This window comes from Apis florea, unplaced genomic scaffold (genome assembly GCF_048593485.1).
Source record: "Apis florea isolate Af1SG1 unplaced genomic scaffold, ASM4859348v1 contig_3034_pilon, whole genome shotgun sequence".
Taxonomy (NCBI): domain Eukaryota; kingdom Metazoa; phylum Arthropoda; class Insecta; order Hymenoptera; family Apidae; genus Apis; species Apis florea.
In genome coordinates this window covers 446,091-462,536 of record NW_028256693.1, presented here as the reverse complement: position 1 = coordinate 462,536, position 16,446 = coordinate 446,091, and the positions used below count along the sequence as shown (strand labels likewise).

Sequence of the window (16,446 nt, the reverse complement as noted above, 5' to 3'; positions counted from 1 at the left end):
GTATCTGACAAAGTTGCCGCCTTAATTTATGATAATCTCCAAGATCCTACTTGAATTGCATTACGCGAGGTTAAGCACCGCTCGTTATCGGTTTTATTCATGCATCGAATAACAAACTTCCGGTCTATGAGTTGAATAGATCGTGCGCCGGGAAATTAATGCGAGTTCCAAGTTGTACAATTAGTAGAAAATTGGCAATCACTGGTCGGAATATCATTACCTCTCTCTCCGTCAAATCTATCCATCTATATATATATATATATCGATATCGTTACACAATGAAACAATGATAAATTCGCCGTCAGAGAAAAGAAAATTTAAAAATTTCCTTCCTTCCTTCCTTCCTTCCTTCCTTCCTTCCTTCATCTGTTCTCCTGATATCGAGTCCGAGTTTCTTCCATCCTCCATATCCCTCTCTCCGATCCAGGAAAATATCCACCAGTGTCCCAATTCTCCAATTTCCCCTCCTTCCTTCTTCCTTCCTTTCGCACGTAACGCGTCACACGGCCTCTCCCCCCAAAAGAAAACAAGGGCTTGCTTGCGTAGTTCAGAATCGAAATTAAGTCCCAGCCGACTTGTTTGCAAAGGAGCAAGCAAGCGGGCAAGCACGTTCAATCGCAATTCGCCTCGAAACCGAGCTTTGTGCTCTCTCTCTCTCTCTCTCTCTCTCTCTCTGTCTCTATACGTTGAAGGCGAACGTTGAATGCTCGTTCACTCGCGAAGTCGTAGGCGTTCCAGGAAATTTCGAACAGCGGCTTGTACTCGGCCACGATAAACCGCCCTCCGGGGCGAGACGACCCGCTCGTTCCTCTGGAAGCAAAGGAACTTGCCAGACGAGAAGCCGGCGCGCTATCTACCCACCACGTAATATTACAGGAGGACCCCGAGCTTTCTCCGCTCCGCTGCTTATTATTCGGCTCCCCGACATGCACACGGAGCGCTGCTGGCCTAGCTTCGAAACCGGGCAACGAGCCCACCGTCGACCTCCACGCGCAACAAAGCCCGATCGTGGATCTACGAAGCCGATGCAGATCGATCCCTTCCTCCTTCTCCTTTGGCTGCGATTTCGTCAATTAGTTGGAAACATGACGAAGAAGAAATCGTTTCGTCCCTCTTCTCAAGCGTTGGTTAATATTTGGGTCGTGGTGGAAAGTTAGAATTGTTAAATAGCCGATAAAAGCCATCCATTAGTAGAGATCTGCACTTTCTTTTAGCATTTATACTTTTTCTCGAATCCCTCTCGCCTTTTCGAGAAATCTTAATTGACCGAGTAATGAAGTAAAAAAAAGAATTCTTACCGGACTATAATCCTTTGATTCTTAAACCTTTCCCTACGACCGATTTCTCCATGTGCACAGTGCTCGAGAAAGATTGTTGGCGGCCTCGCAATTCGAGTTGCTTTGACCGTGTTTATTGAAAAAATTGACGATAAAAAGAAAATATCGCCCGTAGTATCTCAATGGCATCTTATGCAGAGCGACTATAGTCAACCATAGTATCTCAGTGGCACCTTATGCAAACTATATTTGGCCGTAGTATCTCAGTGGCATCTTGTGCAGAGTGACTATAGTCGCCAATAGTACCTCAGTGGCACCTTATGCAAACTATATTTGGTTGTAGTATTTCAGTGGCATCTCGTGCAGAGTGACTATAGTCGGCCATAGCATCTTAATGGCATCTTGTGCAGACTATAGTCAGTCATAGTACCTCAGTGACAAATTATGCAAATTATATTTGGTTGTAGTATTTCAGTGGCATCTTGTGCAGACAATATTCGACCGTAGTATCTCATCCGTAGAGGAACTACAGTAGCGAAAGAATTAACAGAATCGAGAAAAGACGTATCATTTCGAAAAGCTGCAAGGAGGAACTGTTGCAGGGGAAAGACTGGGGAGAAAAATGAGTGCTCCGCTCATTCCACGATACCCTCGGTTGGATCGGGGAGAGGGGTTGTTTTCCACGAGCTGTCGCGCCCAAGGTATCCCCGAGTAAAATTTCAATGGTTATTCGATCGTGCACCGTCCTACCTACGTGCATGAATTGCAAAACATTGTCACGCGGCGCGACACCGCCGCCACCGCTCCTCTTCTCCCGTGGGCTTTCGCCCGGTGTGAAACAATGTTACGCGGATATTCGATGGACTGGTTTGTTTGCGCCCGCCGCCGCGTCATCGTCATCCCGTGGAATATCCCTGTACCGATTCGTCGAGCTCGTCTTTGAAGCGATCGTTTCGATTGATCCAAGGCGCGCGAAATCGATCCATCCGTTGATTTCATATATATCGTACATTGACACACGTCAAGCAGCATCTATCTACGTCGATCGTGTCGATTTAGATTTTCTTTCCCTCGAATTCCAGCCTCTCTGATTCGAAGCGGAAAGAGACATAGAGAGAGGGATGATATTTTATCAGAAAAGTGCGAATAATAATAGCATTTAATTTTCGTGGATATATTCATGAATATTTCATCTTGTTTTCTATGAGTTATATAACAACAATTTCTTCTTTGATACATGCAACTTTCTTATTTTTACGAGAGAAAAAGGAACCGTTGATTGTTTTCTTTTACTATTTTTCGAAAGTATTTCATTCACTGTCGAGATACACTCTGGACACGTGTTATTTGAAATTCGCTTCAATTTTACCTAATCCACAAAAATACTGCATCGCGCGGTTAATTCGTTTTCTAATTTTCCAAAGGTGAAATATCCTCCACATCGACATCGTTTATCAAATCCATAGAATAATAATACGCAAATTCTTGGGGAAAAAATCTTCGATTATCGAATTTTCGCGTGGCTTGCGCTGCAGCTATTTCGAAGATCCGCAAGTGGTGGGAAGAGGGCGTTCGAGGGGTTGCTTATCTAGCGCTTTTTCTCGGTTACGAGGCGATTCCTTGGGGGAGGCGTAAAAAACACAGCTCCGGGGAAGGAGAACCTGACCGAGCCACCAAGAGCAGAGGGCAATCTGCATGGCTCGCGCCGCGATATCGTCCAGTTTCCGCGTCGTTTCGCCACTTTTAATGCGCAGATACCGACGATTCCACTCTCCCTCGTCTTCGAGATTCGTCGCGCCATTTATAGACAAATATGTGTATATGTGTGTGTATCTCGTAGACACAAAGGTGCACACGATGCGTGCACGTTCATTGTTATTCGTTCGATCGATGTAAATAAGAACAAGGGATTGTAGGGTTGCTGGGTAGAAAAGAAAGATGCGCGGTTGTTGGAATATTCACGAGCATCGTCGGTGCAATTGATCCCTTTTCGAATCGCGCCCCGTTTCATCGTGTGATCGTCGAGGAATTGATGAAACCCGATATTCTTTGGATACAAAGATGGGCAAAATTTTAACGGTTGAAGTTAAAAATAAAAAATTAACTTCGATGAGTTAATCAAAACTTTATTTAAAGTATCACTGTTTTCCAGCAAGCGTTCAAATTTATTTTGCATTTCTTCTTGTTATAGGAAGGAAATGCTTTTCTTTTTAATTTGTAGCATTTATTTTTGAAATTCTTCGTCTCCACGATTAATTTTAAAAAGAAACAAACGTCTAATCCTTGATAACTTGATGGATCAACTATAAAATATATATATATATATATTATTACTTAAAGTATTCACTGTTTTCCATCTTGCCAAGCCAATTAAAAAGGAAATGCTTTTCTTTTAATGCTTTCTTAGCACCTGTTATTTTTTAAATTCTCCTTCTTCACGTCTAATCCCTCGATGAACAACCGTTAAACTGAATGATATTAAATTTCATTTAATAACACATTCGTGTACCCTATCTTTCTGCACAAATTACTCACAATATTCATTTTCAAAAAAACACTTTTCGCGGAATCAAAACCGAACAATTAAATTATAATTCAATTACTCAAGAAAACCCCGGCGGGAGTTTACTCGCGAAAATACTTTTCCAGTCGCAAAGAACAGCAACATTCGAGGGAAAACGGGAAAAATTTTTTAAAAATTCCACCTCGATAAGTGATTAAACTGTCGAATCCCCGAGCACGAATCTCCGCGAGGCAACCCATTTCCAAGTATCACGGTTTAACGTCTCCTCCTCCTCCTCCTCCTCTTCCTCCTCCTCGTTTTCCGCGCACATTCGACAAGCGTGCAATCGTATTTCACCCGATGTCCGCCACTTCCGATCCGAGGCAGAGCTCGCGGAACCGGCAACCGACTTTTTTGTCCATGCGTCATCACGCGCGACGACGCCGACCACGACGCCACGGGTAAAACGGGCGCGATTTTATATATATAAAACGGGGAATCCCGTTGGACGACGTCTGCATAATCATCGGCTGTCCGATGCTCCGTTCACGGACGCGTCATAAACACACGGTTTCGGCGACGTTGGTTGGGGCGACGCCTTTGTGCGCCTCGAGTTTCGTGGCGAGGAACGCTGTGGCGCACGGTTGACACGCGTGTTATAATTAAATTTCGATTAACATCGAGACATTCGACGTTTTATTGCCGGCTGTGTAAAATTCGTACGATCGAGATTCTCGAGAATTTGACGCCATATCATACATCGAATGGACTTGAAACAGAATAAGAATTGTAATGGTTTTTTTGGAATAATTTTAACTGGCATATTATACGAGTTCTCGTATTTATTACACGTTCGTGTTTATATTTTCGTGCGACTATTGGTCATAGTCACGTGACACTGTGTTATATTATTAGAATTAGGTAATCAAACTGCTTCCCCTTCCATCAGATTGAAAGAAGATCCATTTTATTCCCTCAAAGACTTGGTCCAAACGAGAATTAGATATCCATCAGATATCCTCTCCGTTCAAGAATCTCCATCTCTGCGTATCTTCCATTTCTTTGAATCGTTGCGCAAATTTGAAAATTTGGTATCGTAGCTCGTGTAATTGTAATAAAGGAAAGGATAATTAGAAGGCTAGCTGATATCTCCAGGGATTGGATTAATTTCTGTTAACGTCGTTCAAAAAGTTTGCGAATAAACGAACTAGACCTATATTTTCCTATATTTTTTCTTTCCCCTCCAACATTTACAAAACGCAACAAGCAATCTTAACTCTCTCTCTCTCTCTCTTTCTGAAAATTGATATCGACATTGGTATTGGACATTTGACTCGAAATTCGAAAGAGTAACTCAAGTATTGCGACGTTATTCGCGGAGGGATGCTTTCTAAAAGCTTGCAACGACATCAATGGATGAGTGTGTCACATGTCCTTGAACCGAAGGATGGAGGAGGGAGATGGATTCTTATTCAATTAGCACAGCAACGTTTGGCATCATCTTCGATTCTCGAGAATCCCCCTTTTTTTTTCTTTAACTCTTGCCGCGAAAATGTCGAACGAAAATGAATTGCTTAAACGAATTTGATTTATTCGCCATTTTCATTTTCGATTCCACGCACGAAAAGTCGCGCTCCACGAGTATGAATTCATTCAATTCAATTTGCAACGGAGTCTCTTCCGATTTTCTGATCATCGAACCAAGTAATCTTGGAATGGACGTAGGTATTTTGGATATGCCGAAAGATATACGATCTCATCTATCGAATTTTTCCTTTCGCTCTTCCTTCTGAATAATATCTCGAGATGGATCCAACTCCTTCGTTAATCGATTTTAATTTATTTCATTCGATATCATTGTTTCGATGTTTGAATTCAGATAGAGAGAGATCAATTAACAAAAATGGAACAAAATGATCCACCGATTTTCTAAATATACTTGCGTATCTTTTGTATTATTAATTATCAATTTATCTATATAAATGTAAATTCCAGTCTCATTTTTCTCCTTCTCTCGTCAAGTAGCCTTTTCGTAGCCTGTTTCTTCAAGAACCAATAACTCAAACCCCTAAAAAACAAAATTCGATCGTATCTCGACTCGTTCGACGAAATTCTATTATTACTTGTTTCATCCACGAGTCGAATTTACGATAAAATTTCTCGCTCGTTTGCCCGTCCTTTCACGCAAGCAGAAGAAAAAAGACAAATTCGTGGGAAATCACCTCGACGGGATATCAACGCCATTACCCATCCATCAACACCGCCGCCTTTCACCGAAACGATTCTAAATTCTAAATTAAAGCTAGGGGTAGGAGGGTAGGACACGTATATCTCTTCTCACCGTTCCTTCCTTCCTTCCTTCTGCGGCAAATCCCTTGAACGCTGTTTTCAAAGCTGTAATCGCTCGAATCGCGAGATATTCACGGCCGAATTAAACGCGATAACTTTGAAGGAAGGGAACAAGCGACGTACTCTACGTACGTACGAGTTTTCTGTCGAACGACCCTCTAACAGCGAAAGCCCGAGTATAATCGGCTCTTTCGTCAATTAGCGAGAAGTTGGGATGCTTGGGAGACAGACGATTTGCAACGGGGAGGAGGGAAGGGAAGGGTGAGCCGGAAATTGCGAGGACGTTTCGAGAAGTTCTCGGTGTATCGAACCGAGGGGAGAGGTCGAGGGAGGTTTTAATAATCGGCGATCATAAAAATTTCCAACGTCGTCGTCGTGGTTGATGAACGTTTCAGGAGCACGATAAAGACGGCCAAACACGTCGAGTGCCTCGAGAGTACGGGATCCCCTATTGAATCATAGTACTTTATAAAGACCTGTACGCTTCTCCGGATTATCGTGGCCTGGGATATATCGTGCTTTTTCGTTTTCACGAGAGAGCTCGTGTTTTTAAGAGGTATCTTCTCGATCGTATCTTTGTATTTGTGTGAATTAAGGAGAAATTATTTATAACGAACAAAAATCGAACAAAAATTTTTGACATTTTGATACAATTTACTAGATAATTGACGATAAACGAGGATAAAGGAGGATATTGATATATTCGGTAATTTTGAACGAAAATGCGCGCATGCAATTTTTTAAAATTGTCGAAATATTTTAAATAAGATACGTAAAGTTCGATCAAAGTAAGAAACAAGACTTTTGAATATAAACGTACGTTTGATCCAATCGTTCGTTATATTCGAAAGGTGGGGAAAGGTGAAAAGGGTCGGAAGAAAGGAAAACGAATATTAACAAACGCGTCGAAGCTGTGAAAATTATTTCTTCGAACGTAAACGCGTTGCGTTTGAAACAGCAACCTTGTTTAATTTTGTTTTTTTTTTTTCTTTAATAAAAATTTAGAGACACAGATCTCAAATTCTCGAAAATAAATCCTCTCGGGATCAAGATTTTTTTTTTTTTTTTTCATTTATAAAACTTTCCCCTTAACTAACCATTCCACCGATAAATAACAATATTTCTTTCCCTTTAAAGAAAACGTAATGAAATTTAAACCCTTAGCTAACCTACTAACTTAGTAAGTAATTAAAGTTGCTACCATCCTTGAAAGGATTAAAGCGTCAAATCTTCTTCGATTTCAACTAAAGCAAGAGCAAATAATACATATTTCACGAAATCTAATCCTCGCTTAATCTCATCCTCAACTTTAACCTTATCTTATTTCTTTCCTCGACAAACATCCTCGACCTTAGAGATATCCTTTCCCCTTATAACATGTCGAAGAAATATTCCTCCTCCTCCTCCTCCTCGCGCCAACGTGAACGCGAAAACTCGCCCCGCCGAAATCGAGATGATCCCCAAGCGAGCAAGGTGTTCCAACTCTATTACGGCCACGTTCGTTCCCCTTTGATAATCAAAGTATCTCGACTCCCAGTGTAACAACCGCGCATCGCTAACACAGTCTCCCCTGCGCGCGAGACTGCATCGATAAACCGCCGCGCCAGTGGTCAGGGAAACGAAGGGAGGATGGTCAAGAAAGGGCGAGGAAGCGAGGGGAGAATGAAAAATTGAGAGAGAGAGAGAGAGAGAGAGAGAAGCACGCTCCCTCTCTTTCCATTCTTCCAATGTTATTTGTATCCGTCCCTCTCTTCTCCTTCTGTTCCTTGTCGTTTCGTTCTCTTCTCGCTCTTCTTTTTCTCCATCTGCCATCTTGGTTGCCGGCGATGAACTCGAAGGGGTTCGACTTCTGTGAATATCTGCGGATAATAGGCGAATCTTTGGTGATTGAGAGAGTTGTTTGAGAGATCGACACGATTAATGACGAGTAACGCAATTTGGAGACTGGAAATTTAAAATTCATTTTTCTCTCTTCTCTCTCTCGAAGCTGAAGATTTACAATACAATATCACTTTTCGTTTCGTTTCGTTTTCAGAGCAAGAGTAGTAAGAGCTGCGTTCGCTCAAGAAGAGTATCTTGTAACGATAGAAATGAGAAGCAAATTGAATTTTTCGCGTTCCAGTAATTCGATAATAATTAGAAGCGATCTGTAATATCATCTATAATATTATCGTTGCATTAATATGTATATCGATCTATTTATACATGTAAATGCATTATTACACATGATGATTAAAATAGTATAATTACGTGTACGGTTGAATAGAAATCAATATTAATTTTGCCCAAGGCAATCCCGCGATTTTAATAATTGCGGGGGGGAAAAAATCCCTCCAAAGGAGAAAAAAGAAGAAAAAAAAAAAAAACAAAATAATAATCTGTTAATTCGAAGCAAGTCGTGGATGCTATGCTGGAGAGTTTTTTGTAATCGCGAAAGCGGATTGGAGATTTAGTTTATGGCCAAGTACGAGCAAATTCGCGCGGCCGTATATTTCACCATTATTGTATTACCAGAAAAACGCCAATAGTTCTCGACATTATGGGTATATCATAATTCGAAGCGAACGACGATCAAGGGTGAAAACTTTACTCTTGACCTGATTTCCTGGTATAAATCACATTGTTTTTTGCCGCATAGAATTCATGATACTATCCAGACATTACCCTCCCCCTCCCCTCCTCGGTATCGAACATAATGATCCCTCTAAAGGCGAGTCCTCCGACACTTGATCAAAAAACCAACGTCTGGATATCATTCCCTCTTCTTTCGTTCTCGTGTTTCATCTCCGAATTGATAATCTGGAAAATTTTCTCCGCTCGAACAAACTCTCGAAGATTGACGAAAAAAAAAAGATTTATACAACTTTCATTTATACAACGATGAAAATAATTATTCAATTCCTCTTCTTCGAGGAATTGATAAGAGAGGGGATAAAAATTCGATTACATTATACGTAGATCGTATAAAATTTGCATTCTTGCATCAAAATCGAATCTTATCAACAAACGGATCGGATACCTTTCGTGGCTAACGCGAAATTAACCGGAACACCACTTTTCCCCGCAACGGGGAAAGAACGAAAGAGAGAGGGAAAGAGAGAGAGGGAGAGAGAGAGAGAGAGTCGAAACTTCGCTTCGAGCCGTCCAACACCCTCAAATTCGAGGCGACTGTAACCTCTGTACGCGGCTAAATCGGTCGAAAACTCGCGACACAGAGGATCGAATGCCCATCGCTAACTCATCTCCCCCATCGTCTCGGCTCCCCCCCCTTCCGCGGACTCCAACTCTCGTCGTCGACTCTCGTTCCGTTCATCCAACGCCGCCCACGCCGCCCACACGCCGTCCTCGTCCACCGTTCAATCCAGCCTCCTCCACCCACCCTCTCTGTCTCGCCACCCCTCGCCGCGCCTCGCGCCGGCTCCATCGCTGCCGTCGAGTCGGCAGGCTCTCGCAGTCAGCCGGCGACTGTTCAATGAGAACGACGTCTGCGTGGCTTGCCGCGCGTTCTCACCGTGTGTCACGTTTCCGTCGACGGAAATATAAATGCGTGCGTGTCCATTGAAGTGCGTGCGGCGGCCCTCCTTCTTCCTCGCCACCTCCCCGCCACCCCCTCTCCCCGATCTTCGATCGAGGCGCGATTCGTGAGAATCGTCAACTTGTTCCACTCGTTCCTTGGTGCGACGCTTCTTCTTCTTCTTCTTCTTCTTCTTCTTCTTCTTCCTCCAGTTTTTTTCCAACGAGTCGGGCCGAGTGGTGGTTCCCCAACGAGGAGAGAATAACGAAAATTCCGAATAATTTCGGCGGAGGGAGAGAGGTTGATCCATCCAGGAAGCTGAGACGTGAAAACGTACGCAGTTTGTGATTATTTCAGAGAGAAAGAATAATTGAATCGTTCGTGCTCGTGAACGGGATCGCGGCGTTGGTTCGAGGCGTTGGTTCGAGGCGAAGAGGAGAATCCGTGGTGAAAGGGGAGGGGGTTGATTGATGACGAGCCGTGGTGGTTATTCGGTTGTGCACGGTTTTGCGGTATCGAGAGAGGCGGGAGATGAAGTATCTTTCGCGGTGGTTGCTGGTGGTGGACAATCTGCGAGCTCGTTCGAAAATGCGAATACGTTCGATAATTTCTCCCCACGATGCGTTTCTTAATTGCGGATAGACACCTCCGTAGATGTTATTACTTAGCCAGTGGTGTAACTTGGCGAGTACGATCCGCTCTCTTTTTCCCCTCCCTCCATATATCGCACGTATATTTTATCGTTTTTTCGAAGATGATTCGAAATGAAAATTCTAGAGATCAAATCTAGAAAAAGGGAGTTTCAATTTTCCCCGAAACACTCGAACAGGGAAGATAGAAATTTCCGGACATCTCTATTTAACGCGGATCTAACTAAAGAAGCGGAGGGAAGCGGGATTCAAAGATCGCGAAAGGAACAAATGGCTCCGCACGATCCCGTGATGAAATATTCTCGGGCAGCAAGGTTGAACCAAAGGCGGTTCGGATTTAAACCGCCACGTTTCGAGTTTGAACCTCGTTTACCGCCTCGCTTCCGGTGAACAGGGCTAGCGAGCAAGTTTAATAAAGGTGGTGGCGCACCAACTTTCTTCCCAAGGACTTTTAATCTTGTGATCCGTCGGTCCGTGCCAATCTCGAGTGGGGGCAGAGGGCGAAAGGGAGGAAAAGACCGCGTTGTTTCGACGCGACGGCGACGGCTACGGCGTCCGTGTTACGTGAAAACGCGCAACCCTCGCGCTGGCTTTGCGCGTTCAGGCGACGTACGCGCGGCCTAATTAAATCGTCTGAACGTTGTCAGAAGTGTTCGTTCTTCGCACACCCTTCGAGAAAAGGAAGAGTCACGGTTTCGATGAAACGGTTTTTGTGTATGAATATTTTATCATTGTCGATAGTGGATATTGTTTTGTTACACGAGACGTTTCAGAGGAAGAGTCACGGTTGTAACGTTTTCGACGAAGCTTTCTATGAATATTTTACGTTTGTTTGAGATATGGATTCGCGTCAATTAAGGTTTTACCTTATTGTCGATGGTGGATAATTGGAGAAGTGGGTCGATGATAAAATTTATATCGCGCGTTTCACCGTGACGCGTACATTTCGAAATTTCGTTTCTCCAGATGACTCGATGGACTCGCATCGATGATTCGTACGTCGCATTGATATTGGATTTATGAATAGGCGTGGATTTGTGGTTGTGCAAAAAAAGTTGGAAATATTTCGAAAATTTGTGCTCGAAATGATGGTTCGCGTGATGGATTTGGTTTTTAAAACGAGAGCCGGATTCCCTTGCACGATAAATTACTAATGTTATTGAAAAGATAAATGACAAGTTGTAATTTATAAACCTCACTTTTTTTCTTCTTTTTTTTTTTTTTTCTCCTTCACAATTTCATAAATTTACGTCGACGGGACGTGGCTTATGATTCCTATGATTTATTCAAAGTATTTTATTCCGTGTACCGTCGTACACGAGAATTTATCAACGCTCTTTTCTATTTCTCTGGTAAAATATCACCAATTAAACAAATTTTACGAGAAATATTTATCAAACTTTATCAAACCGATCGATCGATTAACGAAAGAATTGTAGAAATGATTTTCTCTAAACGTGTCACGTTTCGAGGGGACAATACATCCGTATTGTGATAATGATTCGTTCCTTGATATATCCATCGTAGAAGATTACTGCTTCGTTTTTGTTCCAATTACGAAGAGAGAGAGAGAAGTTGACGAACGTTCATCCACAGAGTGTGATTCATGGTGACTCGTGTTTTCGTCAAGGAAACACGAACATAAGTGTCGGAAAGATTATCGACTAGCGGAAGCTCCAATTGTAACAATTCTTCTCCTATTATCATTCATTCGTAGCTTTCGTAGCTTATACCAGAAGAAGAATACACTCGGTTTCAATTTGCGGAATACGAAGGGTTAAAATAGTATAATAGATATACATATAACAATACCTCACGGATGTTTGAATTTTGCACCAAAATATCAATGCATCAAGGTCTCGATTGTTGAAATCGAGAGGAAATCGATACGCGTTGTTCCAAGCTCAAACAACTGAGGGAAAAAGCCGAAACCGCTCTCCGCTCTCATTTTCCAACGATGTGGATTTTCATCATCGACGTGGATTAACCGGAAACAATGGAGAGTAGCTTCGCGCACCTCGCGTAAGGATACCGATTATCGTTGTATACCTATGCTCTCTCTCTCTCTCTCTCTCTTCTCCAACTACGACAAACTCCCCCGCGACTTTTCCAACCACGGAGCGAGGAGGATAAACGCTTGTATCGATTCTTCTTGGGCGCATCCCGTTTCCGGGCGAGAGGAGAGGAAGTGACGCAGGATGACAAATGAAACACACAATGCTCGCGATCTTGAGCTTGATTCTATTCCTGGGAACATCCACTTTACACGTATAAAAATACGGGACGCGAAGGGAGGGAAAAAGAAAAGGGATTTCGAATCCCTTTCCATTCGAGGAGAGGGTATATAGGAAACGGGGGAGGGGGATAAAGAGGTCGTAATTGGAGAAAAAAGGATACCTGTCAAAGGAATATCAACACCGGTTGCATAAATATGTATACGGCGTTATTTGCATCGCAAACGCGCGATATCTTTGTTCCGCCGATCTGTGACGTCACGAGAATTCGGCCAGCTGGAAGCACGCCGATATTTCGGCATTTCTTCGAATCCCATTTCCCCCCCCCCCCCCTCCTCCCACGGTGAAGACAGATAGGTGTCGATTCCCCTCTCTCGATCTTCTTTGCCGAAGAAAAAAGAAAAAGAAAGGAAGAAAGAATTCCAATTCGACGAGAAACGACACCACCTTATCATTCCCCTTATCTCTCGATACGCGTCTTCTCGCCTTCGAGTAAAATCCGACACCGTGGCAAAACCCGCCAAGGACCATTAACGCTTCCGGGATCGAGGCTTGGTCGAGTATATCTCCGACTTCTCGATACCGTTGCGCCGATCGGGGATCGTAAAACTTGGAATCGGGGGGGGTTGGCTCGACTTGGCTTCATTAAGGCGCCGTTACGAGGAGGGAGCGTTGAACAAAGTGAACACCGGCCGCGCGATAAACCGTGCCGATTTATGAATATCGCCAGACCCTTAACGACCGTTGCTAATCATCTCTCCTTTAGGGGGAAGGGGACGGTTCCCTCTCTCCATATCGGGCGCGATTACAATTCGAAAGGCCGGGATATAACGATGGAGGATGTAAGGAGAGGGAATAAAATGAACCGCTTGCGGTTTTAGAGATGCATTAGCCTGGTTTAGAGGAAGCAGATGTTTGTTCGAACGAGAGAGGGGAAGGGAGATGTTTGGCGGGAAATTGGGATAAATTGGGGTGGATTGGAGAGTTGGAGGAAATTTTCTAGAGATAGGCTTGATATTTAAACGTATGGTATGGATAAAAAGAAAATTGATGGAATGAATTGTATCGGTATGAATTCGAAAAGGATGGTTGCGACTGGGTTCAAGTGAGAGAGGATGTGTATGTATACGAGTTTGAAAGAAGTGTGTTGAAATAATAAACGATATCGGAGAAAAAAAGAAATGTTCTCTTAATTCGATATTACAGTTATATATATCTTTATAAAAAGATTATATTCGGAAATATCTCGTTTCACTTGGGAACAAGAAATGGAATAATGTTATAAATTGGAACGAATATCCGGTAGAAAAACTGTCGCTGCACACGCGAGTCATATGATCGTGAAATTTGAAATAATAATAGGGAATCGATGATACGGTTCAATGGGAAAAATTGTGTTGCAGTTTTGTCAATATTGGAGTGTGCAGAAAAAAATTATTTCGCGAATTTTTTTGCCCATTCCATTGTCGGGAATTCGAAATTACTTCGCGTCGTTTTATGGAATTTCGCAGAGAAAACAAGAATTGAAGAATTTCAAAGAAGGAGAGAGAGAAATTAAGTTAAAAAAGAAATTAACAACTTTTCAATTTCGAACTCTTTTCAAAATTAAACTTTATCTTAAACACTTCGATCGATATCGCTTTACTTGTATCGTATTTCCTACGAAAATACTCCTTTCTTTTTCCCCCCTCTTCTTCTCACTCTTTCTCTGGCCCCCCCATCGGTAATCGAACAAAATCGGCAATTTTACAATCGCGTCGAATCCTAAAAATAAGCGATTAAGGCGAAAAGTAAGTTCAACTTACTCCGTTCGGCAAGGCAATCGGCGAAACTTAAGCGAAATTTTCCAATTTAGGAAAAAAATCGTTTTTCCCCCGCGGTAAACACGTAGGAATTTCGATGGCAGGTATCTCGTGGCGCGCGCGCGCGCGCGCCAACTTCAATTAGCGGTCGCTGGCAATTAACAATGTACACGGTACTCGTTCGCCGTGGCCGAAAATTCGGAGGAACAGCGGATACGCCGTGAATTAACGATTAAACCGATCGAACCGCCCCTATCACCTCCGTTTCCCCTCCCTCCCTCTCTACCCCGCCCCCTCCGCAGATTTATCTTCCCGCATTTTTCCCATCGCGGGAAAAATTTCGCGCCGCGAGAGAAAAACAGGGGGGAGGGGGGGGGGGGGAAACGGCGAATTTCATTCGATATATATTTGCAACACGCTTTTTCACTCTCCCCTTCCTCCTCCTCCTCCTCCTCCTCCTCCTCCTCTCTCCACGAGCGAAATCCTATTTCCTTGATCATCCTGTCGCTAATTACTCGATAATTTCCCCCCTGCCTTTGTGCGCAACCGATAAATCGAGAAATTTATCGGAGTTCCATAAAGCGACGCGACTCGAATAATTAATGGGTTTTCTTTCTTTCTTTCTTTCTTTTTTTTTTCCCCCCTCCCTCCCAATGAGAACTATCCTCGTTAAAAGAAGACGAACGATCGTTTATACACGATCGTATTGGGTTCAGAAATTTTTCTTCAACGAGACAAGATTGAGCTAATAGATTCATCCATCGATCGAACTCCGTGTATCTCAAAATTTTTTTCATTCCTGACGGAATACTCGACGCGCTCGAAACGAATCCCCCTCCTCCTCCCCTCGTTCAATCGACACCAGGAATCACCGAAATCGTTTATTGCGCAGGGAAGGAGCAACCGCGAGTCATCCCAAGAATCCGGCGAATCTTGCAGCGAGGAGGGGAGAGCAGAAGGAAGGAAGGAAGGAAGGAAGGAATAGCCGAGCGAAACGAACGAATAATCGATGGAATCGACCAGATAGAAATCCACCAGCCGTGAGGGGAGCGAAGAAGGCACCTATAACCGCGCCTCCTCCTCCTTCAGATCGCCGCGATGAGGATCGTGGTGCGCGGAACGTTTAATCCACGCCGCGCGGCCCGGCCTGGAAACTAGACCGATGCTCCTCTCCTCCTCGCCCTCCTCCTCATCCAGTGCTCGCCCAGTGTGTGTCCACGCTCGGCCGTGACTGACGCCGCTCGGCTGGCCCGTTCGATCGAAATCGAAAGCGAAACCTGCACGATCACGGGATGCCGATCGAGCCGGCCAATCGTCGCGAATAGAAGAAGCGGAATAGTCTCTGCGATGGGGACGATTATTCGTCTTCTCGGTGTTCGCGCGTGCTAGTGACTTGGCCAGTGTCAAAGTGGAGTTACGCCGGTGCGGATCGGCGATGCCTGTGCGACGCGCCACCGTCTTCTTCCGCGAGTTCTCGATGGGTAAGTGTTTTGCGTTTCTCCAGATCGAGATGAACGGGCCGCGTTGTGTCCCCTCTCCTCGATCAATCCATGATTGATCATCGCGCCGCGTAGACCTCCTCGCGAGGCTTTTCGTTTCGGTTTTTGCGCGACCGAGAAAGAGGAGAGACGTATTGTACACTGGAAAATTCTTAATTCTTTTTAAGGGATAAATGTGAACATTTTGAAAGATATATCGAAAACTATAGGATGAATTATAGTATGAAATTTATACAATCGTGCAATTTCAGAAATCGAACGACGAATATTTATATATATAAATCGGGCACTGTTTCTGTTATAACAAGCGCTCGAATCATTGCACACCGACGACACCCATTTACAATTTTCGAAAGATGAGAAAGATTCGCGCATTCTCGAGCGCGTCTTCCTCCTTTGTTTCCCGGCCGCGTTTTTACTTTGACGGGGCTTAATCCGTTTATATATCCGCGGGGGTGGTGGGAAGGAAACGGGTGAAAATTTTCAATCGGCCGCGATCGACCGTCCATTTGCCGGATAAATTGTTTTCCCTTTGTTTGCGAATTCCCGCCTGAATTTTTCGCGTCAGCCCGAATAAGGCTAAAATCTCTCTTCGCGCCTGCTTGTTTTTCGCCATCA

At 43.7% G+C, this 16,446-nt stretch overlaps 1 protein-coding gene across 3 annotated transcripts in view; it reads left to right on the top strand.

Moving 5' to 3' along the window:
* The first annotated feature begins 9,581 nt into the window (after window positions 1-9,581).
* LOC100869975 (uncharacterized) overlaps window positions 9,582-16,446 on the top strand; it is a 97,437-nt gene continuing 90,572 nt past the window's right edge. For 2 of the 3 annotated variants that reach the window (XM_086907966.1, XM_086907964.1), the window contains exons 1-2: window positions 9,582-9,976; window positions 15,222-15,810. In XM_086907966.1, coding sequence (XP_086764092.1) covers window positions 15,765-15,810 — 46 coding nt within the window. In that variant the 5' untranslated portion in view covers window positions 9,582-9,976; window positions 15,222-15,764. The remainder of the gene's footprint in view (window positions 9,977-15,221; window positions 15,811-16,446) is intronic. The other variant, XM_086907965.1, reaches the window with a different exon arrangement.